The sequence below is a fragment of the Eretmochelys imbricata genome, chromosome 26, assembly GCF_965152235.1.
Source record: "Eretmochelys imbricata isolate rEreImb1 chromosome 26, rEreImb1.hap1, whole genome shotgun sequence".
Classification (NCBI taxonomy): Eukaryota; Metazoa; Chordata; order Testudines; family Cheloniidae; genus Eretmochelys; species Eretmochelys imbricata.
The window spans coordinates 5,404,166-5,428,368 of record NC_135597.1 but is presented as its reverse complement, the minus strand read 5'-3'; the positions used below and the strand labels follow the sequence as shown (position 1 = coordinate 5,428,368).

Here is a 24,203-nt window from a genome sequence, read left to right as displayed (position 1 = left end):
TTTAAGGTGTCTTACACTGACCTGCTATTGTTCACGCAGGTCATGCCCCTCCACTTGATTTGAAGGGGGAAGTCTTAGGTATTCTCATCACGTGACCCAATACAAGCTGGGCAATTGTCCCAACAGCAGAACACCCACTGCTGTTGCTGGTTTGGTAGATGACCTGCAGCTGAAGCATTAAAGCCTCACCTTGCTGTCATTGTGTCTGAAAACCTCTTACCAACTATGCCTGCAAATCCCAGGCTATGGGGAGATAGTGGAACATGGACGGATCCCAGGTGTGCAGCCAAGACTAGACTATGGCTAGAATTTGAAGCTGCTGAAGGAGGAAAATCTGACTCTAGTTGTGGGGCCTGAGTCCATCCTGAAATTCTGGCTTTGGCTCCTTGGAGGCTCTTGCTCTGTCCAGAGGTGCCCCACCTTCTTCCAGGCTTAAGAAAGTGAAACCCAGGGTGCAAAATAAAAGGCCCTTTATTTTTTTTCCTAAAGACATTTACAGAAAACAGCACCAAAAAAATCTCTGGTCTCTTCCGTATCAGGCCCTAGAAGGCAAGGGGAAACAGAAGTCAGATCATAGCGTGGTATAAGGGCAAAGTCCTGGAGCACTTCTGTGCCAGATGAGTTCTCTGGAGACAAGTCACTAGTTTGTGCCTCCCACAAAGTTACCTTGACCCACAGATCGATTCCAGTTGGTTCAGAGCCAGTGCACAGTAGGGACATTTGGGTAGCTTCAGAGCAGTGAACGACACAGTAAGTCAGAGCTTGGGAGTCCTACCTCTAAGCTCCATCCCTCGGCTGCTAGACCATTTTGCTGGCAGCTAGATACTATGCCAGTAGCTTCCTGCCTGAAGGATTCTACCTTGTGTATTATCCCGTTGTGTTGTAATCCTTAGTCCTCTCCATAAATACCCTTCCCCAACTAGGTGGCATTTGATTGGCCCTTTTCCCACCAGCACCACTAGCTGTAGCAGGGGCCTCCAGCATTTGCCCCAAGAGAGGACAATGGCGCATCCAGACGGTTATGGTTCCTCTAGCCTCTGCATGCCCGGGGAACTTGGGACACGATATTGGTCTCCCCGAGGCAGTACAGCCATCAGCTCTCACCTCCGTAGCAAAGCCCCATCTTGGTGGCTTGCTCGACTCAGCCAGCCTGGGGTTTGCAGAACAGCCTTACCTCGTAGACCCCTCGCTGCAGATCAGTTTATTTCTTCACTGCCGGCTTTCTCCCTCTGCCAGCTCCTCTTCCCTGCAAAGGGAACGAAGCGAGGCTATGGCTTTAGAGTAGCACGGGCCAGTGGCTAGGCACCCCCAGATTCCATGGCACCTACTCACTAGGCCAAGGTGTTAATGCAGAGCGACTCCGCATTGCTCCCACAACAGCACATGGCAAGTGATTAGACATTAGAACTAGACCGCAAGAGCCTAATTCGCGAGCATGCAGATCTAAGCCCAGGTTTAGTTATCCATACGCCTGTTAGTTATTTTTCCTGCCAGGGTCGTGTTTTCATGTTTGACTGTCTGCCCTATTTCAGGGTTTGTCAGCTAATTAGAAGCAGATAGCGGCATGTGACAGGCACCCACCAGCTGCTATAATATTTGGTACTCATTTTTTAAGCATGTGATTTAGATAGACTGAGTCATTTGCAGAGTGACTTTTTAACCTTTGACTAATACTAGTCAACCAGCGAATCAGAGATAAAGCAGCCACAGATGAAATGGAAACACGAGCCCCATGCAGAGCAGAGGGACAGCTTTAAAAGCCACCTTTGCTTCAGAAGAGACTTCCACAGCGAAACATTTCTCAAGCCAGTATTAATACTATTCATGTTTCTCCCTCTGTTTGTCCCAAGGGGCACAGAGATCACTGTTTGGCTTCTTACCTTGCTGGGAAGGACATCATCATCAGAAGGAACACTGCTGTTCAGAAGAGAAGGGAAGAGAAGCGTTGAGATTAGATTCACTCCTGGAAACTCATGCCAGACGTTCACAGATCTACCTACAGGTACTGAGCTTCTGCCTCTCCCTGGGACAATCCAGCTGCTAGTGTTTAGGTTTTAGCATGAAGCTACTTAACCCTAACAGATGGCTTTGGGCACGTGTGACGGGGATAAGGGCATGCCAGCGTTCCTCTGGGATTTCCCATAGCAGTTCACAGGACAGTTATCCCTTTGCTATTTACCAGAGTTAGGTACCAGTGCAGCACTGCCGTGACTAGCCAAAAGGCTGGTATCTCCCATAGACTTGGAGGTTAGTCAATGTCACTGTGTTTCCTGGCCTATGGAATTCTAGTCCCCTCTTGCCACGAGATCCTTAGCTTCTACCTGTGCCAGAGATCGGTCAGGCGGTATCCCTACCATCTCGTCTAGAGGGTGCTATCCAGAATCTGACTGTCTCCCGCACCATTGATTATACTCACTTCTCTTCCTCTTTCTCCATCTTCTTCTTCTGGGAAGAAGAAAGATTGAGTTAAATTTGACAAGGCTAGCACAAGGTCTAAATGACAGGTGGAGAGAGGATGTTCTTTTGAACTGCCCGAGCATAATTCTCTATAGTAGGAAGAATTGTGTAGCTTGTCCCTACAGCAGGAAAATGGGTTATTGCACAGGCATAGATTAGCTGTAGCAGCAAGAAAACTGTCCATCTATGTGGGACTTTCCCAGGTGAAGGGAGGGGTCCAAGCACCATATAATACATTCCGGAGATAGCAGGGACTTGGAAGCTATATGCCCACCACTGAAATGCAGCCACCTCTGGGCTACAGTAGAGCTATTAAACCCTCAGCAATACTATGCAACAGGTTAGCATCGAAGGATGGGGTGTTCATTTGACGGTGGGGGTGCGGGAAGGAGAGGTTAGGGAGCAGAACATTACATATAGTTAGCTACACTAATACCCCCAGGACTCTTGGGGACAGGAATACAGTCTTCAGTGGCCACAAGCACTCAGGAGTCTCCTGTAAGATTCCGCAAGATTCCAGCTAGGCCCAGGAGACGAGTTCGCTCTACTCTCTCCCTGGTCACCTCCACACCCAGGGACAGATTCAGAACCAACAGGTTCACCAGGGAATTAGTGGTGCCGCCAGGGAGGAATTGGGCCATGTGACGGACAGTGGTTGCTCCAAGCTTGACCGTTCCTGCAGTACCTTGGCAATGCTACCCTGCTTGTTGGAAGCTGGATGCTTGATGGCTTTGGGGGGAGAATCCTCCCGAGATTCTTCTTCCTCTGCCACTTCCTCCTCTTCCTCCTCCTCCTCATCCCAGGAGAGATCTGGAACCACTGCAAAGCAGAGCAGCCTGGGCTCAGAGCAGTTCACACACCCTTAGAGCAGCTATACACGCTGCTGCCCGTATTGGGGGACTCACACACTTGGTTTTATTTGGGGCCCGATGAGAGCGAGCCCGAGAAGCCGCAGTCAGTTGTGGCAGAAGTGCTCCCCATTCCAAGGGGAGGGAGTCCTGATGCTAACTTGAGCCAATTTTGTCCCCTTTGCGAACTTAGGTTGCCGCACAACTCAAGTTACCTAGATGTGTCGCTGAGGGTTAGTGGCTTCTTGGTAGGAGTGGGAGTCTTTAGAAGTAGCCACTATCCCCAGAGCACACCTGCCAGCCATCCTGCCTAGAGGAAAGGGTAGGGCAGAGGGAAGAGAACCTGTGGTTAAGAGGCATGCAGTGCCCCTGCTCCGACAGTGGGACGTTGTGCCCTTCCCGTGTCTGGAGATGGTGGAAAGTCACTGAATTCCCAAGGGGGCCAAAATAGGCCCTGGCCCTGGGGTAGGCCTTGGACATCCTCTAGGGGGCAGAGTAGATCTTTCAAGTGCAGCTCCCATTGGAGCCAATGGGCATTGCATTACGTTTACACCAGGCTCAGATCCCCTCTTCCCACCTCGCGCCGTTCGCTTACATGTAACATGTTGTCCGGTGATGTAGACTGGGCCAGAGCCAGCTCTCAGCCTGAAGGTGACAGGAGGAGTCAGCTCAACCCCCACCATGGTGGCCTGGAAGAGATTAATGTCACAGGTTATATGGGCCTTCAGCTTTCCCCCTCATCCTCCTGCACTGCACACAGACACAAGTGCCATAGCCTGCCGGTAGGTTCCCCTATGCTTTTCCCCTCCTTGGAGACACTAGGGCTAGTTAATTTAGAGACAACACAGGACTTGGACTTATGCACGGCTGAGCATTATCAGTGCTGGATTTTCAGTGTCCTGGCCTGTTGGGAAAGCTACCATCTCCCCAGCGATGGTCTTTGTAAGCTCTTCAGGGCAAGGATTGAACTGCCTAGAAGGGCTGTTAGCTGGGAAAGTCATCACATATTGCTGACTCACTGGCCAGCGGGGAAGCAGCAGTGTCTGGCTGATAACAGGTTATGCTGCATACTCAATTAGAAGCTATATCTGGAAAGCAGGTGTGCTTTGAGGCCCGACAGGATCTGAGAGCAGGTCTTCAGGAGGAAGGGGAACTGAAGGCACACTTATTTTGCCAGGGGCCAAAGGCTGAGAGGGTGCACTCAGCCTTCAGCTCATGCATTTTTCCCCCTCTCGAAATGGCTGTTGCCACATCAAGCTTCCCTTTGCTATTGCAACCTGTCCACTGCCCAGGGCAACATTTGGGTTTGCTCCAAGTCTGGCCTTTTTTAGTGAGCTGAGCCAAGCTGCAGGGTTCTGTCCACAAGCCATTCAGATCTTGTGTTTTTGTTCAGGCCCATCTCTGGTTGGGCTTTATGCTTGATCAGAGCTAACCCCAGTTCAGTGTCGTCCCCTCCACTAGAATCCCTGGAGACTGATGAGTGGTCACTCACCATTGGCAGTACTGAAGGTTTCAGAGTTGCTAGGGGCACAGGCGTGGTGTCCTGGCTGTCCTCGGCTGGTACAATCTCCACAACATTGAACTCATCTTTAGCTTTTTCTCCTAGGCAGATCTTTGGGTGAAAGCATGAGTCATCAGCACCCCTTTAGTGGCAGAATTCCAGCAACATCCCTGAAGGCACCAACTCTAGACTTCTCCCCCTGCCAAACTCCAGACCTGGGAAGGAGGGTTCCAGACAAGCCTATAGGGCTCTAGCCTAGGGTTGGCCTCATCCAGGTTCTCAGGACCATCCCTCTGGGGTTGCTGTCCCAGGAAATCTGGGAGGGTGCTCCTTACACCCTGCCAGCTGTCCAGTTTTATGAGCTCAGGTGGTGTCTTGGTATTTTGGGTCTCAGAGGTGGCAACCCTACTAAAGCCTATAAGCCAATAAGGAAGACGCTGCCGCTGCTCATTAGAGCTCCAGCACACTTTCTGCCAGGCCCAAGGGCGAGTGGGCTTCCTCGACTGACTGATCAGGGCAGCCATTTACCCTGGCAGAGATCAGGGGTGGGAGAATTAGGGCCTATCTTCAACCCAGGGAGGAGTCACCCAGCACAGGCTGCTCTTCCACGGCAGCCCTTGTGGACATGAACACAGGAGCAGACAGTGGGACACAGAGCATAGATACGCCTCTGCAAAACATGCCCCTCCCTTCTATGGCTGGAGCAGGCCAGCCTTGTAGGCACTGGTTGCACTGAATGGACTTGGGCAGGCTGGCCTGGTGGCAGTGCCCTTTGAACTGCCAGGCAGAGACCCATGGTACAGGTGCTATCGGACCAGTAGTGTCCACAAGCATGAATGAGTGCACTGCCCCAGGCAAGGGAATAATGAGGCTGTTCTCTTCTGTCCCTGCAAGGTTTGCATGCCAGATGGTTCCAGGGGCGGGACTGGTCATATCTGAACATCATGGTACCTAGATTAGGGATCTTCTGTTCCGCTCCATGTCCTTATATTAGCTTCCAAGGCCAGCTTCTTGCTCTTGCTGAGCCTGTGCTCAGCTACCCACTTCAAACACCAGCACCCACACCCTGCCCGATAACCCTCTACGGGCAAGGGCAGGCCAGGTACTTACGGTCCGCAGGGCCAGCTGCTGCTCATACTTCCATTCGTCTGGGATCTTGAACGTATAGGTTTGCGTCTCATGGTTTAGTTCACATCCTGTGAAGGCAGAGGCCCCATCAAGTCTGCTCCGCCCACCGCCCGCCCCATTCTCAGCGGAGATAGGGCTGAGTCACATCTAGGCGGAAGTGTCGGAGACGGTGCTTCCACCACACCTCCTTTTTGGTAAGGGGTAGGAGAAGAGACAGGAGAGAAGACGCTAATACGCAAGTGCCCCAAACTAGAGGCAGGAGTTTGGCTCCCCAAAGCATCCCTCTGCTTCTTGCTCCTGTCAGGCAGGTTGATATTAGAGCCAGAACACTGTCCCAGGGAGCGGCCACAGGTATTGACCAACTGGAGCCAAGAGATGCGTAAGACGCAGGGGAAGAGTTCACTTCCTAAGAGATTATGGTGGGAGAAGGAGAATTGGATGGCTGTTTAAGGTGGTACGAAGTAATTTGACTGCTCAACTCAGAGACTAAAGAGGAGACGGTACGGAGATGATTTTCAGGCAGATGGCTGTCCTGATGACCACAACAAGCTAAGCACATCCTCATCTCCAGAGGAGCACGCTCTCCAGATACCTACCACTGGAGCATGCCTCCAGAGGGGCAGGTTCTCAAGGGTTCCAGTTACTTGGTTGGTCACCGAGAGGCAGAGACTCACTGCCCCTTGGAAGCGTGGTTTCATTTCAGCTGAGGGCTGTGATTGTCAGGGGAGCCATGCAAGATACTCCCTGAAATAGCCCAAAGCTACCTAGTTATTACAGCTTATATTGCAGTAGCACAGAGGCCGTAGTCAGGCCCTGTTGTGCTAGGCACTGTACAGGAAGATATAGGGTCCTCCCTTCCCTCCTGTGTTTGTAGTCTAGACCAGTGGTTCTCAACCTTTCCAGACTACTGTACCCCTTTCAAGCCTTTGCTTTGTTTTGCCTACCCTAAGTTTCACCTCACTTAAAAACTACTTGCTTACAAAATCAAACGTAACAATACAAAAGTATCCCAGCACACTAGTACTGAGAAATTGCTGACTTTCTCATTTTTACCATATAATTAAACATAAATTGATTGGAATTAAATATTGTACTTACATTGCAGTGTATAGTATATAGAATAGTATAAAGTCATTGTCTGTATGATATTTTAGTTTGTATGGACTTTGCTAGTGCTTTCTACGAAGCCTGTTGTAAAACCAGCCAAATATCTAGATGAGTTGATGTACCACCTGGAAGGCCTCCGCGTATACCCCTGGTTGAGAACCACTGGTCTAGGCAACAAGATGCAACAGGTGGACACACAAACAAGCAGATGGGAGGCAGGATAAGTCAATGGAAACGTATTTCAGCTGCATTCATGGCTCTTAGTCACAGTATACACAGCAATTATATTCTCAGTAACAGTCATGAGAGACAGGTTCTTACCCCAGATTAGAGACACTGGCTTCTCAGATTTACTGTTGCTGTTGGCACTACTGTTAAGAGCCATGGTTCCTAGGATTTGCTTTGCTGGGAAGGAAGAAGACATTACTCAGAGTGTAGTCTTTACTAAGCTAGAAAACTTTGCAACAGCCCCACTGATATAGGATTTAAGTTTTCCACAGAGTTTAGGCCAGAAAGAAACATTAGATCTTTTAGTCTGACCCCCTGTATCATACAGGCCATTCAGTTTTTACCCAGTTACCCCAGTATTGAACTCAATAATTTGGGTTTGACTAAATTCTGTCTGGATCTGAAGAATATACCATTCCCATCACAGTTTTTCCCAATGGTTAATACCCTCACTGTTCATTTGTGCCTTGTTTCCAACCAGAATTTTTCTGGCTTCAGCTTCCAGTGATTGGGTCTTGTTATGCCTTTCTCCACAGGATTATAGACTCTGAGGACCTCGTATTTTCTCCCCATGACATTACTTAAACACTAATCAAGTTACCGCTCAATCTTCATTTTGATAAACTAAAGAGATTGAGAGACTCAAAGAGCACAAGAGACATTTTCCAGCCCTCAGATCAGTATGGCTCTTTTCTGCACCATTTCTAGTTTTTCCAACAACCCCTCCCCCCATTTATTTTGGAAGTTTAAAAAAGTTTACAAATCCTTGCCAGGTGACTATCAGAAACAAAAACAATCATTGTAAAAGTGAACTTTTGTTTAGAGAGACATAATCCAAGGATAGAATCACCAGATCTCTGTTTAACAGGGTGTTACCATATTACAGAGTGAGCATCATTACACCCATGTCATTTCTAGTGATTTTATTAAATTGAGCAAAATCTCTGTATGCACCTTTTTAACACCAGAACTGGACACTTAAACACATTGGCATTTAGCCAGGGCACCAGCAATTCTTTGCGGCAGGATCACAACAAACTGTAGTAGCCATTGTTTATTAGCAGAGTAAAACAAGAGCAACAAAGGATCCAATCTCAAACACGCAGGGTCTGATTGTAAGTGGTGCCAAGCAACTATAGAGCAGATGACTTTCAAGCAGAGTTGAGGGTGCTCCTCAGCAGCCCGAGAAGTCAGATCCTTAATGTCAAGAGCATTGCTATTGACTTCAACAAGACTGCTCACCCTGGCCCGCATTTATCGCAGCCACTGAGATATAGCAAGATACTCATCTCTTTCATTGCTTGCTAAGAGGGAGTTACTCTGCTGGTCCAATGAAATCAGAGCCCTGCTTTCCCCCAGCACTGGCAAGATACAGTTTCATAGCATCACTGTTGTGTCCCTGGTTATTGCTAGGGGATACCCTCTCCAAACATCACAGTGTTGTGAGCCTAATCCCTTTGAGTTCCTACAGCAATCCTACCATGACATCCTGAGCACTAGCCACACATACGAGGACAGCAAATCTCTGCCTTCCAGGAGACATTTAGGACACACAATACAGTACCCTCAGGTTACATCTCTCCCAAGGACATAGACCTTGCTAACTGCCAGAGGAAGCTTTACAGGAAAAGTAAGTGTTTGCTAACATTTGTATTTGATAACTCACTTACCGAGCACCACCTCACTCACACAACATAAAATAGTCTGCTAAAGGGACTGTCGCTAACACCCCCTGCAAACAGAGACCCTGCCCCTCAAGCCGCTTATAAAGTCAGATCAGGTGAGTGGGGTCAATACTTCACCCAATCAGCCTCAGTCTTGTTGCTAGAAGCTGAAACGTGGCCTTAAGGAGGAACAGCCCTTTCCCTCCAAAGAGAGAAAGTTCCACAAGCTCACCCTGGCCGAATGCAACTGTGGAAATCAAATCTTGGTCATTAGCATCTAGCATGTCCACAGCACTTTTCATGTTGCAAATACGTCACAGATACTAATGAGCGAAAGAAACCCACTGATCAAAATCCCAGGTCTCCCACAAGAAGGGAATGTATAGAAATCAGTCAAGGCCTGAGTTCTGTCAGCTGATCTTCATGTGAGCGAGAGTCTGTTTGTGCGGAGAAGGTTGCAAGATCCAGGCCAGTAAGTCACTTCTTTCCTCATTTAGAAAATGAGCCCAGAATCAGCTATGCCGAAGTCGGAGGGACTCTAGGCTGTTTGCAGCGGTGTAACCTTTGTAGTTCACTCGTTGTGATGTTGGACTAGAAGACTTGAGTTCTAATCCTGACTGTGGTGCTGTGTGAGTTTAGGTAAGTCACTTTTTGTCTCTCCTACCAGTTGTCTGTTGTGTTTATTTGGACTTTGAGCTCTTCGGGGCAGGAGCTGGTTCATACAATGTATGTATACAGCTGCAAGCATAATGATCTGGCTTTGGAGCCCCTAAGCCCCCCTGTAAAACCACTAACAGGTAACAATAATACTGAGATTGTAAACTCACTGAGTCAGGGGCTGTTTTTATTTTTATTGAATGGCACCAAACAGCACATAGTAATAATAATAATTGTGTCCAAGAGTTTGGTCAAAACAGCACCTTATGGGAGCTACACTGTTGAACTGAGCAAAGCCCTAGGAATAGGGTGACTATATTTCCCCAAGTGAAATGTGACTGGCTGGCCTGAGTGACTCCCCATCCCCTTCTCCCTCCACCTCCACACGGGGCTGGCCCCAGTGGACCCCACCATGGTGCCGCTCTCCCAAGACTCCCCTGAATGTTCTTCCACGCCCCCCTATGGGGGACGCCTAGAACAGGGCTTAAAAAGGGGACTGTCCCAGCCAAAATAGGACATATGGTCACCCTGCCTAGGAATAGGGCTTGGTATGGAAATTGATTGTACAGAACCAGCATAGCTTTGTATAGTGTGGTTACAGAGATTGCATGGGAATTATGACATACTTGATTTTTGTAGGTCTCACAAAAACAATGGCTGTTGGGCAGTGCTTAATTTGTAATGAAAGAGATGCTGGAGCTTAAGCAATTTTTTTTTCTTTCATAACTGATGCGGCAAGCCGAGGTACCAGGGCTATGAACTACCAAGGTTTAGAGGTGCTGGGGCTCAGCCTTGGCATGGACTGGCACAAATTAAGCCCTGCTGTGGGGATCCTTTGCTATGCTTCCTTTTGGTTAGTTCTCAGCAGCAGAGTGGGTGGGTTAGACATTTCAACACAAGGGAATATTCTTCTCCCATAAAAATGGAGAAGACTGTGGCATTTGGGCCTGAATTTTGACAGCAAATGGCCCTGTACTTTGCAAAAGGCCCAGCCACGTTAGGGAAGAAATACCGGCTTTGTAATTTACCGGTATGTGTGTCTGAGAGAACCCTGCTCGCGGGTGCGTGATTGCCTTCTGCAAGTCAAAGGAAGCAATTGCAATTAATACAACTGCAAGTACTGAGAGTCAGGTGTAGCCCACCTGGTAAGGCCAGTGTTTGGGGATCAGAAGTACGGGGATAGAGGGCAAGGTAGGTTTGAAGAGGTGCTGTGGCTAGTGCACTGGCTTAGGATTTAAGAGAGACAAGTTCTAAACCAGCCTCTGCTGCTGGGTAACTTTGGGCCAGTCCATTTCTCAGCTCTTTGCCTCAGTTTCCCTATCTGTTATATGGGGATAATGGGACCGCCCTCCTTTGTAAAGTGCTCTGAGCCTGACTGCCGGAAAATGCTCCCCACCAGCTGGGTGCTATTATTCTTATTAAGGTGGGAGAGGGACCCTGGTGTCCTGGGGGGAGGTTCCTGGGATGTGGGCAGGACTGGGACCTTGGGGTCCTTGGGACAGGGCTGGGGGCCCCAGGCTGTGATGCGCCGGAGCTGCCGCCAGGGGGAGCCAGGGGGCGCCGCAATACCACGCAGGCATCTGCCCAGCAAGAAGCGCGTCAGGCACCACCCCTCCTGCGCATGCGCCCTTCCCGGCACGCTTCCACGCCTCCGAGAGCGGCTGTGCGCATGCTCAGTGACCACCCTGGCCGGGCAGCTTCCGCTGGGGGCGGAAGGGGGACGATGGAGGGTCAGAGGTCACAGGCAGCATGGCCGCTGCAGGGGCCCGCCTGGGAGCCCGGGTGAGGAGAAGCGAGAGCGCCGGGGGGTCGAGTTCCGGGGGAGGGGGAAGGTTTGCTGATGAGGGGGGGGGGAGTCGAGCTCCGGAGGGGGAAGGTTTGCTGATGGGGGGGGGAGTCGAGCTCCGGGGGGGGGAGTCGAGCTCCGGGGGGGGGAGGGGGAAGGTTTGCTGATGGGGGGGGGAGTCGAGCTCCGGGGGGGGGAGGGGGAAGGTTTGCTGATGGGGGGGGGGGGAGTCGAGCTCCGGGGGGGGGAGGGGGAAGGTTTGCTGATGGGGGGGGGAGTCGAGCTCCGGGGGGGGGAGGGGGAAGGTTTGCTGATGGGGGGGGGAGTCGAGCTCCGGGGGGGGGAGGGGGAAGGTTTGCTGATGGGGGGGGGAGTCGAGCTCCGGGGGAGGGAGGGGGAAGGTTTGCTGATGGGGGGGGGGGAGTCGAGCTCCCGGGGGGGGGGAAGAGGGGGAAGGTTTGCTGATGGGGGGGGAGTCGAGCTCCGGGGCAGGTTTGATGGGGGGTCGAGCTCCGGGGGGGTGTGTCTGGTTCGATGATGCGGGGGGTCGAGCTCCGGGGGGGAGGGGAAGTTTAAAGTGTGTGTGTGAGGAGGGGGCGGGTTGCAGATGCCAAGTGGGGGAGAAGCCCTGGGGATGGATTTAGAGTCCTGGTGATTATGAAGCCCTTGAAAGGGGGGGCACACAGTCCTGGTTGTGGGTGTGCATGGGGCTGCAGAGCCCTTGTAAGTAGGGTTCATGGTGAAACAAAGGCTTTATGGGGGGATAGAACCTTCGAAGGGCAGAACGGGGAGTTTGATGCCTCCCAGGAGCACCGAGGGGGGAGTTGTCTCCTCGGGCGCTGTCCTTATGTTACATCCCTGTTTGCTGCCTTCCAAAGGCAGAAATTTGCTCTGTAGGTGAATTTTCATTGTGTCTAACTGGGGCTGAGCCCCACAGTGCCCATTAACCCCTCAGGCACTAGAAGGGAGAGCAAAATGTGTACCTCTATCTGCCCCCCTCCCTCTGGACGTCACCCAGGCATAGACTAGCTTTGCACGTATGTGTGGGTCTCGGGGGACGGGGACTGCTCTTTGCAGTGAGGAGTAAAAGGAGTGCATGCCCTGTACAACTGTCCTTTGCTTTTATGTTACGCCCTTTCCCCCTCCTTTGTGAATTATAAACTCTTCAGAGCAAGGATTCTGTACAGTCTTCTGCACCCTGATGATGCTTGTTTGACTCCTTCGGGATACAAATTTGCCATTTGGTTGTGCTTATTTGTTTCAATACAACTTAAACCCACCCCACGTTCTCTTTATTTCTTTGTGGGGTTCCAGTTGTGGCTCTAACAGCAGCCATCTCTCTTTGTTTCACGTGCAGGGAGCCGGTGAAGCTGTGGGAGCAGCCCATGCATTGTCCCCGCCAGCTGAAGCCTATGGCAATGATGTGAGTATCCCCAGAGAGAGCATTGGTGAGGGGCCAATAGGGCCGTCTTTCTGCAGGGCCAAGAAAGATGTTGAATAGGAGCAGCACTTAGTTCTACGTTCATTGATGTGTAGTAGTTACATCGTGAAACTGAGACCTCAGGGATATTTGAGCTCCGAGTTGTTCCAAGCTGTTGCCTGAAAGTGTGTACTCCGGGTTTTTTAAACTTCCCAGTCCTTGTGTTTGATGCTATCTCAAATGAATACAAAGAATCACTTGTGATTGCTAAAGATCCCATAGCTTGGCAGTGTGTTTGGTGGGTAGACGGGGATGCTTGCCCTGTCAGTGCCCATTTGGATATGCACAGTATTTCAGTCTCCAAAGCTGTCAAATGGGCACTTCTCACCAGTGCTGTATTCCCACCAGATCCCATCTTCCTGTTTTATTTGTCCCATCTAAACTCTAACATGAATAACTACAGTCTGCCTCCACTACAAATTTAATCATGTTGAAATATGGTTGTGAAACATGGAGATGGCTAAAACCTGGTATAAAGTAGCTTATTCTTGCCTGGGTGGACAAGAAAAAACTGCTACCCATGTTAGGGAAATATGTTCTAGCCTAGGTGTGTCTGCTTATAACATTGTTCTCTAACCCAGTTATAACGTCGTCCCTGTAGGCAAGGGACATGATGTGTGCTGAAACATGTAAACATTCGATTTTTGTCATGTAGATAGGGCTTAGGTTTCCCCTATGGTTTCATTTGTCTGTGTTCTTTTCCACTTCCTGTCTGCTTGGCAATCCTGTACAACTACCGTACTTCCATGTTCCATGTAGGGTGACTAGATGTCCCGATTTTATAGGGACAGTCCTGATTTTGGGGTCTTTTTCTTATATAGGCTCCTATTACCCCTCATCCCCTGTCCCGATTTTTAACATTTGCTCTCTGGTCACCCTAGTTCCATGGTTGCATTTCAGTGGTGAGAAAGTGTAATTGATGTATAGTTTGAATTGCATCTTAAATTGATAAGGCGCTTTAGCATAAAAGCAGCCCTCGAATTGTATCTCCTCAGACTGATGCTACTCTTGCAGCTTTCTTCATATGCTCAACAAGCCTTCCCCTGTTTGAGACAGGAAGTGGAAAAGAACATAGACAGGAAATCATAGGGGAAACCTAAGCCCTATCTATGTTACAAAAACTGTCTGCAAATGCTTAGGTAAGGGAAGGTGCTGGACACAGAGCCAGGTCAGCATGTAAGGTGATGTCACAGCTTTTTCTCTCTTTCTTTGCAGCCCAACATCGAAATGATCTGGGCCATGAAAGCGTATCAGCACGCTGAAGTCTATTTTAATGTAAGTCCACAGGAAATTGCTGGTCTTCTAGCATAAATAGACATGACAGTGGGGCTGAGATGGGACTAGCATGCTTCTTGGGCTTTTTCTTTTCTTTTCTTTTAATAAAAATAACCCACGGATATTATCCTTGTAATAAGCCACTACCTGACTGGCGTATTTCACAGTCTCTCCAGAGAGAGGCCTCGGACTAAAATAGCAGAAGGGGGCTCAAGGTCAGGATCGAGGGGCTTTGGCACAGCTATGTGTGGGGAGCCCAGGGCTGGAATAGCAAGGAGTGCTGTAGACACCAGAAGCCACTTTGCTTCTAGCCAATGAGTTCTCTTTTCTGTGGGCACTGGAAATGAAGACTGAGGTGTAGTAATTTTGTGAATGTGACTTGGTCAGTGAGGGGGAAGTGATTATGTATTGGCTTGTAAGATTTTCCCTTATGAATGTATTGATCTAATAAGGGGGCTGTGAGGAAAGCAACCTAACAAATACTGGGTTGGGGAAATTACAGGACAGATTCGAAACCAAAGTTGGGTAGTGCTGAGCACTGCGGAGGGAAGGGTTAAAGTGATGGGTTCTTTAAAAAAGGGAGTGATCAAAGAACTGGGTAAGATCACAGTGCCAGTGCCTAAAGCAGGGGAAAGTGGTCAGTCAGCTCTAACATGGACAGGTCCAGGTCAGATGAAGCTTGCGCCTTCCCCAGCTCCGGGGGATGGTAAGTCTCAGCATCAGGCTGAACATTCATATAGACTGCTGATTGTTTTAAAGTCACTTGTACCATTTGCAGCGCTTCCCGCTTTAGCTCCCAGCAGTTTGCTCTGAAATGCTTCTGTGCTGAATAAATACTTTGCTTGAAGAAAGCTGCTTGGTTGCTGGACATCACTGTTACTGTTCCTGGAGGGAACAGAATTGCAGGGTCTGGGCCTAAGTCAGGCCTGCTGAGGTAATCACGTGGGGGACTGCAGCCCAGGGCCCAGTCTGAGAAAGTGAACCACCGAGAGATGTGACTACCTGGGGCAGAGACCTGAAGGGTACAGTCAGCTGTAAGTGATAGACACTCTTGGCCAGACTTTGGAAGAGCGCCCTGTACTGAGGCCAGATTGTCAGAGGAAGGGCTTTTGTTAAAATCTGGCTCTATAAGAGCAGGTAGCACCTGCTTTGAGATAGGGAGGGAGTGGTAACTCGGTTATCACTGTGTTTGAAAGCCCTATATATTTTTCCTCCCATTCAGCATAAATGCTCTAGTGACCCACCCCCCTGCTGCTTGTCTTGTCTCATTTAATCTGTTTCCCTTACAGCTTATTTCCTCTGTTGACCCCAAGTTCCTGAAACTTACAAAAGTTGATGACCAGATCTATGCTGGATTTAGGAAAAGCTTTGGTGACCTCAAAATCGATGTGCTTGACCCAGAGGAGCTCAAATCGGAACCAGCCAAAGCGGTCAGTGCTTTATATGTATGTGTAACGTCACCCTTTGGGACTCAAACTGTCCATGATATTGGTGAGCTTCTGGATCTGAGTGGTTGTGAGGGCGAAGTCCCTCTCTCTGTAGAGGAGAGCATTTGTCTAGCCAGAGGGGAACTGGATAGTGGTATTCAACTCAAGAGTAAAACAAAAGCTAAGGTGCTTTCCGGCTGCTGTGAAAGGGGAATGGAGATTAGAGGAAAAACCTCTGGCTGCTATGTAGTGCAAGCAACACGCTTGCTATTCTCTTGCACAAGTGCTCCCTGCTACCCTGAGGCTCCTCTGTTAGTACCCTGTTGTGTACTAGATTTGTACCTATAGATCTCTCGCTCCAACCTGGGGTTGCTGGCATTGCACTGTTCAGAGAGACTTTCCCAAACTGAAGCCCCCCACAATCCAGCCCTAGCCAGTGCTATTCATTGTTTCATGTTCTCTTGTGTATATAAATCTCCCCACTGTATTTTCCACTGAATGCATCTGAAGTGAGCTGTAGCTCACGAAAGCGTATGCTCAAATAAATGTTAGTCTCTAAGGTGCCACAAGTCCTCCTTTTCTTATTGAGGAAGTGTGGAAATTATTCCTGAGCACCAGCTCCTTGGAGAAACCTTGGGCAGGATGTCTAGGAAACCCTGCAGTGATTCTGGCCTCTGCTCACTCTAGCTGAATCCAATGGTCTTGCCCCAACAGTGGAGCTCCCTAGGCCATTGTAGGGAGATGAGGACAGTTCTAGAAAGAAGGCTGAAAGTTATCTTTGCTCTCTCCAGAAATGGCGCCCCTTCTGTATGCAGTTTGATGGGGTAGTTGAAGACTTCAACTATGGCACCCTGCTCCGTCTGGACTGTACTAAGGACTACACGGAAGAGAACACAATATTTGGTAAGTAAGTACCTGTGTACACCCTCCTCTTCTCAGACCTGGGCAGTGTAGACATTAAGGCTTGCTCTGTGCCAGGGAGCTTGCCAGCCCCCAGAGCATTTGGCTGGATCAGGATCTCTGGGTGCTTCCAGAGTCCCTGCTGTAGAGCTGGGAAATCCTAGCTCCCAGGGCTTCCAGACCCCTGGTGTCTCTTGCCCAGGGCAGCCTACATGGCAATGCTGTGCAGGGTGGTGTGAATAAAGCTTATGTTCGAGTAAGTCTCTGCTTTGTGGATGCTGGGGTCTGTCAGGCAAATGGGTCTTAACCTGCTGTAAACAGATTTTTTTTCTTCGTTTCAGTCACCAGGATCCAGTTCTTTGCTATTGAAACAGCTCGTAACAGAGAGGGCTATAACAATGTTGTTTACAGCCATGCCACAGAAATAAAGTCTGTTGCTGTAGAGAGAGGACTATCTGCATGAGGACAGGGATGGAAATACTTTACTAGCCATGCATGGAGATGGATAGGAAAGGTGAGGAGGAAGATTCCCTGGTGCCAGGAGCATTCATATAAAGTGGACTCTTACGCAGGGGAGGGAGAAAGGCATGTGAATTCATGCTGGAGGGGATAAAGAACAAACAAGACTTGGGCTTCAATGTGAGAATTTGTGTGCGGTGCTCTTATGGCAGCATTTCTGCTATGTTAACTACTAAGCGCCCTGTAAATAAATGTTACTGTGCTGTAATGGCTTAATTCCTGCTACAGGAGGTGGTAGAAAGCTAGAGCTGTAACTGGTCTTAAATTTGACCTGAGTTCATGAAAGCAGTGTTGGAATCTAGCAGAGCAAATGATCCTGGACACTCTCCCTCTGGGGAGAGACTATGTAAATGCAAACTATTTTACAGGATAAAATACTGACAAATTTTTACTGAGCTCTTACCTTCATCTCTAGTAGATGTTGTTAAAGCTAATGCCAGCCAAGTGCCTGAATGAGTTTCAGGCACAAAGGGTAGGTTTCACAGATTGAAGAGCAGGTACTAGGCCCACTGTTGACTTGATGTGGAACACTCCCCTCCTAGGATTGGCAACAGAAGGTTGTGTATTGTATAATGGCTACTGGTCTCACCTTGGCTGTGGCAGCCTGGGGTTTAAGTCCCGGCTCCATCAGCGGATTGCCATCTATTGATTTAGTTTTGCTGTTAAAATACCTCCATCCCTAGGAGGGAGACAGTCATTCTCTCCCTTCCGGGAGAGTGGAGGTGGTGATCTAAAAAGACACAGCTCAGTAGAAACCATTGAAGTTTATTTGCAGTCACAATGCTTACACTGTATGCAGCAAACACCCTTACAAGTCAACCAGCAATCTGCTCACACAGAAAAGGACCCAACACACAATCGCCAGAGGAAAGAACAAAAAAAAAAAGTGGGTGGTGTCAGGGAAGAGAAATTGAAATAAAACCTAAGGACAGTGTCCGGGGGTTAGAGCTGAGCTAGAGATGCACACAACTAGCAGCAACAATAGTGGAAAAGTACAAGGCAAACAGGTTTTCCCATCCCCCCCCCCTTAACTTTCTTCTGTAAGTAAATTTTATATCCAAAACATTTAATATAGGGATTTAGAAAAATGGATTTGTTTTAAGGGGGATGTTAGGTACTTCATGCTATGCAGACCTTGTTATTAAGAACCCACCACCACGGTGGTAGATTCAACACAAATCCTATGTTCTTGGCTGTGTCATACATTCAGGAGTGCACTATATATAAATATACACATGCACTACCTCAAGGGAAGACATTGCAGTTCTTTTGCTCAGGGGGAGCGCCCCTTGTGTCTTAACAAAAAGGCAGCTCCGTGGGGCCTGTGATTTTTTTACAAGTACTATGGACAAGCTCAACCTTTAGAGCGTTCTTATTCCACCTGCACTTCCAGCTTTACAGAATGGGAAACAAAAGGACAATTTACAATTAAAAGGAAAAAGTGTAGTGGGGCTTCTGGGAATAGGTAGGGGGAGAAGCATCCCAATCCAAAAAAGGAGAACTTGCTGCACTCACACATGGAGTGGCAAGGGCCCGAAGCTGAGTGACAACTGGACAGTATCTGTTACACAGGGTAGAGGGGAGACACCCATGGGCTAGCACAGCTGGATGATCGTACAGCATGGCTTAGAGTTCCTAATAACAAGGGGGAAACAGTAACAGGAAGTTGTGATTTAAAGGGGCTTATAAGAAAAAATATACATTTGGAATTTTACTTTTTTTTGCTTCTCTCTACACTTGTCACTAAATATATCTCTGCACTTTCACACCCCCTTGCCCAAGAAAGCTTCAGGCCAGCATGAGACACACCTTCCTCACTCACATACACAACCCTCACTTCAGCATTGGTGCACTAGACTCTGTAAAAATTTCAATCATACTTTTTTTTTTTAAACTGAGTCAATATAAACCTTGTTCAAAATGTTATGAAAAAATGTACATGTTTATACAAGGCAGGCTGCAGCAGAGTGCTAGGGTTCCACCCAGACATTCTGGTAGGGAGATGCTGGATTCTCACCCCTGGGCTATGCCCCTCCACCCCCTCCCAAGGAAACAGAAGCACCCTGCCCTGGTGAGCTTTAACACTGCTCCTGTTCCCTCCTCCCTTGGACATGGAGTACAGCCAAACAGCGCTGCAGTCCAACCCTAGGGAAGAGTAGGGATCAGAAACGCCCTCTTATCTTTCCATCGGAAACGTTAACCCCTCTGGTCCAGGCCAAAGAGATGCTGCTCTGTACAGGTGGAGTCAGGGGAAGGTGTCAGCTCATCATGTCGTTGCTGTTCACGCCATAGGTGGAGTTCTTCATAGAGTCATTTACCTCTCGTCGGAACGCAGACAGGTTCTGAGTGAACCTACAGAAAACACAGACCAGCATGTTAGAGCAGGGGGTCAGCAATTACAATGACAAGATGACACTTGATCTCCCCTTTAAAACATAGCTGGAGCCAGGAGGCTCCAACTCCCAGCCTATAATGCTAATTTTGGGACAAAGATGGAGCAGTGCATGCTGGGATCTGTAGTGTCTGCTCATGCATGAAGCAGGAGTGTAGCTACAGGCTACTGCAGAAGGCCTGGGGCTATATGACTGCATTTTGGCCACTGAGGGGTATCTGGTCAGGGTGTGTTGGCCCTGCAGGTTTCAGTGAATAGTGGGAAGGCAGCAGAGGAGCAGTGAACACATCAGCCAGTGTGATAATGTAACCTGCAACTACCCAGCCATTCCCTCCACACCAGGGCACGATGCACGAGTATCTAATCAGCAGCGCACACACAGAGAGGCCTGCTTTTCTGCCTGCCAGTTGGAACCAGGGATAAGAGAAGGGCCAGCAGCCCTTAGCCCCTACTCCCATCCCACTGAGCAGATGCACAGGTTAAGATCCGGCACCCCTGCTTTCTGCATGTGAGATGTAGGAGGCTGTCATGCCGGAGTGAGAGGGGAGCCAGTGACAGCTCCATTATTCCTTCACCTCAACACTGGGAAGCCAGTTTGCCTTTGAGTTACTACTTTTGGAACAATTCGAACAGATACACAATGTGTCTGACCCACCTTAGCTCCATATAGCTCCTGGGCAGGTGCTCAGGTTTTTAGAACCTGGGAGCTGGTGTTACACCAAGGAATTTAAGAGTTTACTCCCACAAGATGAGCCATGTAGCACTTGGCCCCCAGGAGGCAAGAACTGCCCAAGGCACGATCACCCCACTGTCTGTGCACAAAAGCCTGATGTGTCCATGGAGCCTAGCCATTTCCCATGGTGTTCTGGGGGCCTTGCCACATGGAGCAGGTTCACTAACTGTGCAGTGCCACCCTTTGTGGGGAGCTGTCAGCCGCACTGCTTGGTCATCAACCAGGTTCTTTGGCCAAGGGATTTTTCCCATACTGACCTGTCTCTATTCTTGGTTAGCAGGTTGCGTTCAATGCCTTCCATGAGGTTCTCAAAACAGAGGTGCATCGCCTGTTGCTTCTCAGGGGGCTGGCTGTTCACTATACTGTTCCGTAAATCAGAGAAATACTGGGAGGAGAAAAAAGAAGGAAGATCAGCCTTCAGAGGAGAGTGCTGAACAGCAGCATCAGTGCTGGCTTCAGCTCATCTCATTTGGGCAAGGGCAGGCAGAAAGCGCATTGTGTATTTTGGATGGATTCTAGGACTTGAGAAAATGAGCAGCCCATAGGACTTAGAATTAAGCATGGTGCATGCAAGCTTGTCAATCCACAGTCCTGCCAGAGCATTGTACTCCTGCTCTGCAGTGCACACAGCCACACCAGTCCTGGCTCCCCACACCCCAGCTCTGCCTGAGTACCCCCGTGTTCATTTGTAGGATACCAGGATGGGCTCAAGTCCTTGGATCACTCCTGATTAAAGTCAGCTTAATCCTGCCTACCTTTTCATTGAGCAATATCAAGCCCAGCAGAGGCCGAGACATGGACCACTGATTCCTGCAGTCCTCGAAGATGATGATATTCAACACCGTTGACAACATCTGGAAAGATAGAGGGAGGTCCACAGAGTTAGGCTGTTCCCTCAAACCCACCTCTTGCCCTGGGAGCATGTGTCAGTATTTACCATCCCATCACAAACTCGCTTCTCAGGTGACCCTTATTTGAAACCCAGGTTTGCCTCTGTCCCCCACTAGTGCTGGGTCGTCTCTCTTTCATTACTGTAAATGGAGGTCAGAAGCTGACCCCAGATGTTGAGGCTATAGAGATTAACCCCACTCTGCACAGAGCTTCCTGGACTAGTGACATGTCCCCTATTTGAGCCTCAGTGGGTTGCCTCTTAAGCCTGCAATGCTATCATGCTGTGGTAGGCATTAGCATCATGAGAGCCCATGGATGCTCCCAACAGATCACAATGAACTCCTATGTAGGAATGTGTGCAGCAGCTGAAAGCCATTTTGGGGCTCCATGGCAGAAACTCCCTGTATTGTCCCAAAGCAGAAGAGATCCCTGTCTGGGAACCACCTCAAACTAGATGCATACAGGAACTGAAATGGAGCGCGTGCAGGTGAGCATGCTCTTCAATCCATTGGAAAGCCACTTCACACCGTCTTCCCCTCCATGGTCTGCCAGGCCAAGTCAGAACTAGCTCAAAGGTAAGCACAAGATCTTAACATTGTTGGTTCACACAAGCAGTTTCCAGTCTCTTCCTGTAGCAGACTAAGGCTCCAGTTCATGTTGTAGCAACTTCCTCGAACTTTGAGAGTCGGGACCCCTCAGGGGGGTCACAAGATTATTACATGGGAGGCTGTGAACTGTCAGCTTCCATCCTAAACCCTGCTTTGCCTTCAGCATTTATAATGGTGTTAAATATATAAAAAAGTGTTTTTAATTTATAAGGGAGGGGCCACATTCAGAGGCTCGCTGTGTGAAAGGGGTCCCCAGTACAAAAGTCTGAGAACCACTGTTCTAATCAAACACAAAGCCCGCTTTTTTCAACCAGATCTGCCAGGAGGGGGCAGCATGAGAGCAGCACAATGATTTCTGATCCTCCTTGAAGTCGAGCTCTTGTCTAACTTGAGAGGTGCTGGATGCCTACATGGGAATGCAGTGTGCCATCACTGGGTGTGGCAGTGTGGAAGTAAGCATGTGCTGGCGGGGGGGAAGGGGCACACGAGGGACAAGTGTTTCACCAAAAGGGGTGAATGAAGAGATTCCAGTAATGGAATCACTGGTGGAAAAGGGGCAGACCCACCATCCCAACGGATATGCAGCAATTCACCTGGATTTAACTGAATGACAGAGGAAGGGAAAAAGTGTTTGACAGCAAGTGCTGAAGTCAGCCTACAAGTGAGCTGGGACTGATTCAGGCAAGGAAAACGACTGTTGGACTGGTTTTACAACTCATATTACAGATCTTACAATCTATAATCACGACCAGCAAAGAGGAAAGGAAACTGGCCAGTTCTGTGTTCACCATGGGTTCTGGGAAGAGCAGTAAGAGGAAGATGACAGACTGCAGGAATAAAACCAGATTATTAAATGTATCCCGCAGAGGTGATTATGAACTCCAGGCATAATGACACCAAGGTAGTGTTTGCTGTACAAGGTAATAAACAGCTTGAGTAGAGAGAGCGAAAGGCTCAAGGCAGAGTGTTGATCCTTATGGGGAGGACCTGGTCATTCCCTCATTAAGCAGCAGGATTGTGCTGTTTCTGTTCTGTTTGGAACACTTATATAGCCTCCTGAAGCTTTCTAGCCTCTTTTGAATTGGCTCTTGTGTTAAAATATAGTGTAAGGAGATTACATGCTCACTGCTGGCAGATATTTTTCTGGTTTCAGCTTTACTAGCTATCAGTAAGTTCCACAACACAGGCTATACCTATTGGGGGATTTTTAAAATTATATTTAAAAAGTTTAGAAGGTTTTGGCTATTTCTTTCAAATTTAAGTTTAAAAACAGTGCATCCAACGCATGGTGGGAAGGCACAACCTGCTGATTCTTAAGATTACACCAACCCCGGCTGGCTTCAGGCAAGTTGCTTAGCCCCTCTGGACTTCAGCTATAGAGTTGGGGGGGAGCAGTGCTGGGGATTGAGGATTAGCAACTGTGAGAGAAGATGAAAAGCACAGATGAGAGTTCAGCATCACCACTTATGTGGCCACCAGATGGCGACAGCACACTGCAAGAAGCAGCATCTCCCCTTTACTGGTCCCTTTCCTTTTTACCTGTTGAATCATTTCTGGGTGCTGCTGCATGATGTGCAGGAACCGATCACTCTCCTGGGTCAGGGGAGTGGTCCTCTTCTTGGTGCTGCGGGACAGCTGCTTGAAGAGATACGTGACAATGTGGTCCAAACAGGAACAGCAGCCTGTGCAAACCATGGTGTCTATGAGGATAAGAAAAAGGGAAGAGAGTGGGACAAGACGAGTATTTCCTTACATGAGACACAGCTGGGAAAGACCCCAGGCCCATCACTAACAAGCCCATCACCACCTGGCCAGTCCTTCTCCTCTCTGAGGCCTACCCAAGTAGCACAAATTTATCCTAAGCCAGCCAACAGCAGCCAAGTTGACACACTAATGATTCTCCAGTGTCCAAGCCTACAGTAACTGGAGGTGAAGCAATATGGTACCCTGCATTAGCTCACTGTGCCCTGTTCACGTGTGCAGGACACGGGAAGGCGTAAGCGTCCACCCATGTGTGCACCTAGCTAGGGTAACTCAGCACAGCTCCCCAGTTTGTCATGTAACCAGCAGATGTCTAGCAGGTGATGCTCTCAGCTGCCTGCTGTCACAGTCTGGGTTGGGGGAACTGCCATGCCTTTTTAGGCAAACTAAGCAGCACAATAAAACTACCACTGTTGTACACAAGCGGCTCTTTCCCTTTAACAGACTCATTTGGAGGGAACAGACACCATTGGTGCAGGGGTCATTTTTGTTGGGCCCGCAACTTAGTACTTCGAAAGGATGTAACGAAGATAACTTGGTACAGTCACCATTAGCAATATAAAACCAGACACCAAGACATGCATCTGACTTCCCGAAGTAACCACATGATCTTACTGATGTCCTCCCTACCCCTACCGCACCCCTCCCTGTCCGTCATCACCACGTATCATGTTAGGTCTGACCATAGGGCCGGTAATGGGAAACTCGCTGCAGGAAGCGCTATTCCTGCCCAGGGTCAGGGGGTTGGCTGGGTAGGGTCCTGAGGTCACAAGTTATTTGGGACTATATTGGGTGTAGAGCACCAGGAATACCCACTGAGCTAAACTAACACTCAGCCTGT

The 24,203-nt window shown here is 49.0% G+C and overlaps 3 protein-coding genes across 4 annotated transcripts in view; 1 reads left to right on the top strand and 2 right to left on the bottom strand.

Annotated features, from left to right (window-relative positions):
• Positions 1-465: 465 nt before the first annotated feature.
• Positions 466-7,426, bottom strand: NPM2 (nucleophosmin/nucleoplasmin 2). The gene is made up of 9 exons (XM_077805926.1): positions 7,363-7,426; positions 5,917-6,002; positions 4,798-4,917; positions 3,901-3,994; positions 3,143-3,276; positions 2,417-2,445; positions 1,881-1,917; positions 1,175-1,246; positions 466-542 (listed from the first exon to the last, which is right to left on the bottom strand). The coding sequence occupies exons 1-8, from the start codon at positions 7,424-7,426 to the stop codon at positions 1,202-1,204; spliced, it is 609 nt and encodes a 202-aa protein (XP_077662052.1). The 3' UTR covers positions 466-542; positions 1,175-1,201.
• Positions 7,427-11,275: 3,849 nt separating this feature from the next.
• PBDC1 (polysaccharide biosynthesis domain containing 1) lies at positions 11,276-17,185 on the top strand. Its single transcript, XM_077805862.1, has 6 exons — positions 11,276-11,372; positions 12,734-12,799; positions 14,072-14,131; positions 15,421-15,561; positions 16,350-16,461; positions 16,800-17,185. Exons 1-6 carry the CDS (start codon positions 11,340-11,342, stop codon positions 16,919-16,921), a joined length of 534 nt encoding a protein of 177 aa, XP_077661988.1. The 5' UTR covers positions 11,276-11,339; the 3' UTR covers positions 16,922-17,185.
• Positions 17,186-17,726: 541 nt separating this feature from the next.
• Positions 17,727-24,203, bottom strand: part of XPO7 (exportin 7) — a 71,542-nt gene continuing 65,065 nt past the window's right edge. For both annotated transcript variants that reach the window (XM_077805860.1, XM_077805861.1), the window contains exons 25-28: positions 23,141-23,301; positions 20,858-20,956; positions 20,360-20,487; positions 17,727-19,329 (exon numbers count right to left, since the gene is read on the bottom strand). In XM_077805860.1, coding sequence (XP_077661986.1) covers positions 19,236-19,329; positions 20,360-20,487; positions 20,858-20,956; positions 23,141-23,301 — 482 coding nt within the window. In that variant the 3' untranslated portion in view covers positions 17,727-19,235. The remainder of the gene's footprint in view (positions 19,330-20,359; positions 20,488-20,857; positions 20,957-23,140; positions 23,302-24,203) is intronic.

Coding starts and splice junctions, on each gene's coding strand:
- NPM2 (XM_077805926.1), bottom strand. CDS start 7,426: ATGGCTCTTAACAGTAGTGCCAACAGCAACAGTAAATCTGAGAAGCCA. Junction 3,277..3,900: donor CACCGGACAACATGTTACAT/GTAAGCGAACGG, acceptor TCTGCTTTGCAG/TGGTTCCAGATCTCTCCTGG. Junction 1,247..1,880: donor ATGATGTCCTTCCCAGCAAG/GTAAGAAGCCAA, acceptor TTCCCTTTGCAG/GGAAGAGGAGCTGGCAGAGG.
- PBDC1 (XM_077805862.1), top strand. CDS start 11,340: ATGGCCGCTGCAGGGGCCCGCCTGGGAGCCCGG. Junction 11,373..12,733: donor GGGCCCGCCTGGGAGCCCGG/GTGAGGAGAAGC, acceptor TTTCACGTGCAG/GGAGCCGGTGAAGCTGTGGG. Junction 16,462..16,799: donor GGAAGAGAACACAATATTTG/GTAAGTAAGTAC, acceptor TCTTCGTTTCAG/TCACCAGGATCCAGTTCTTT.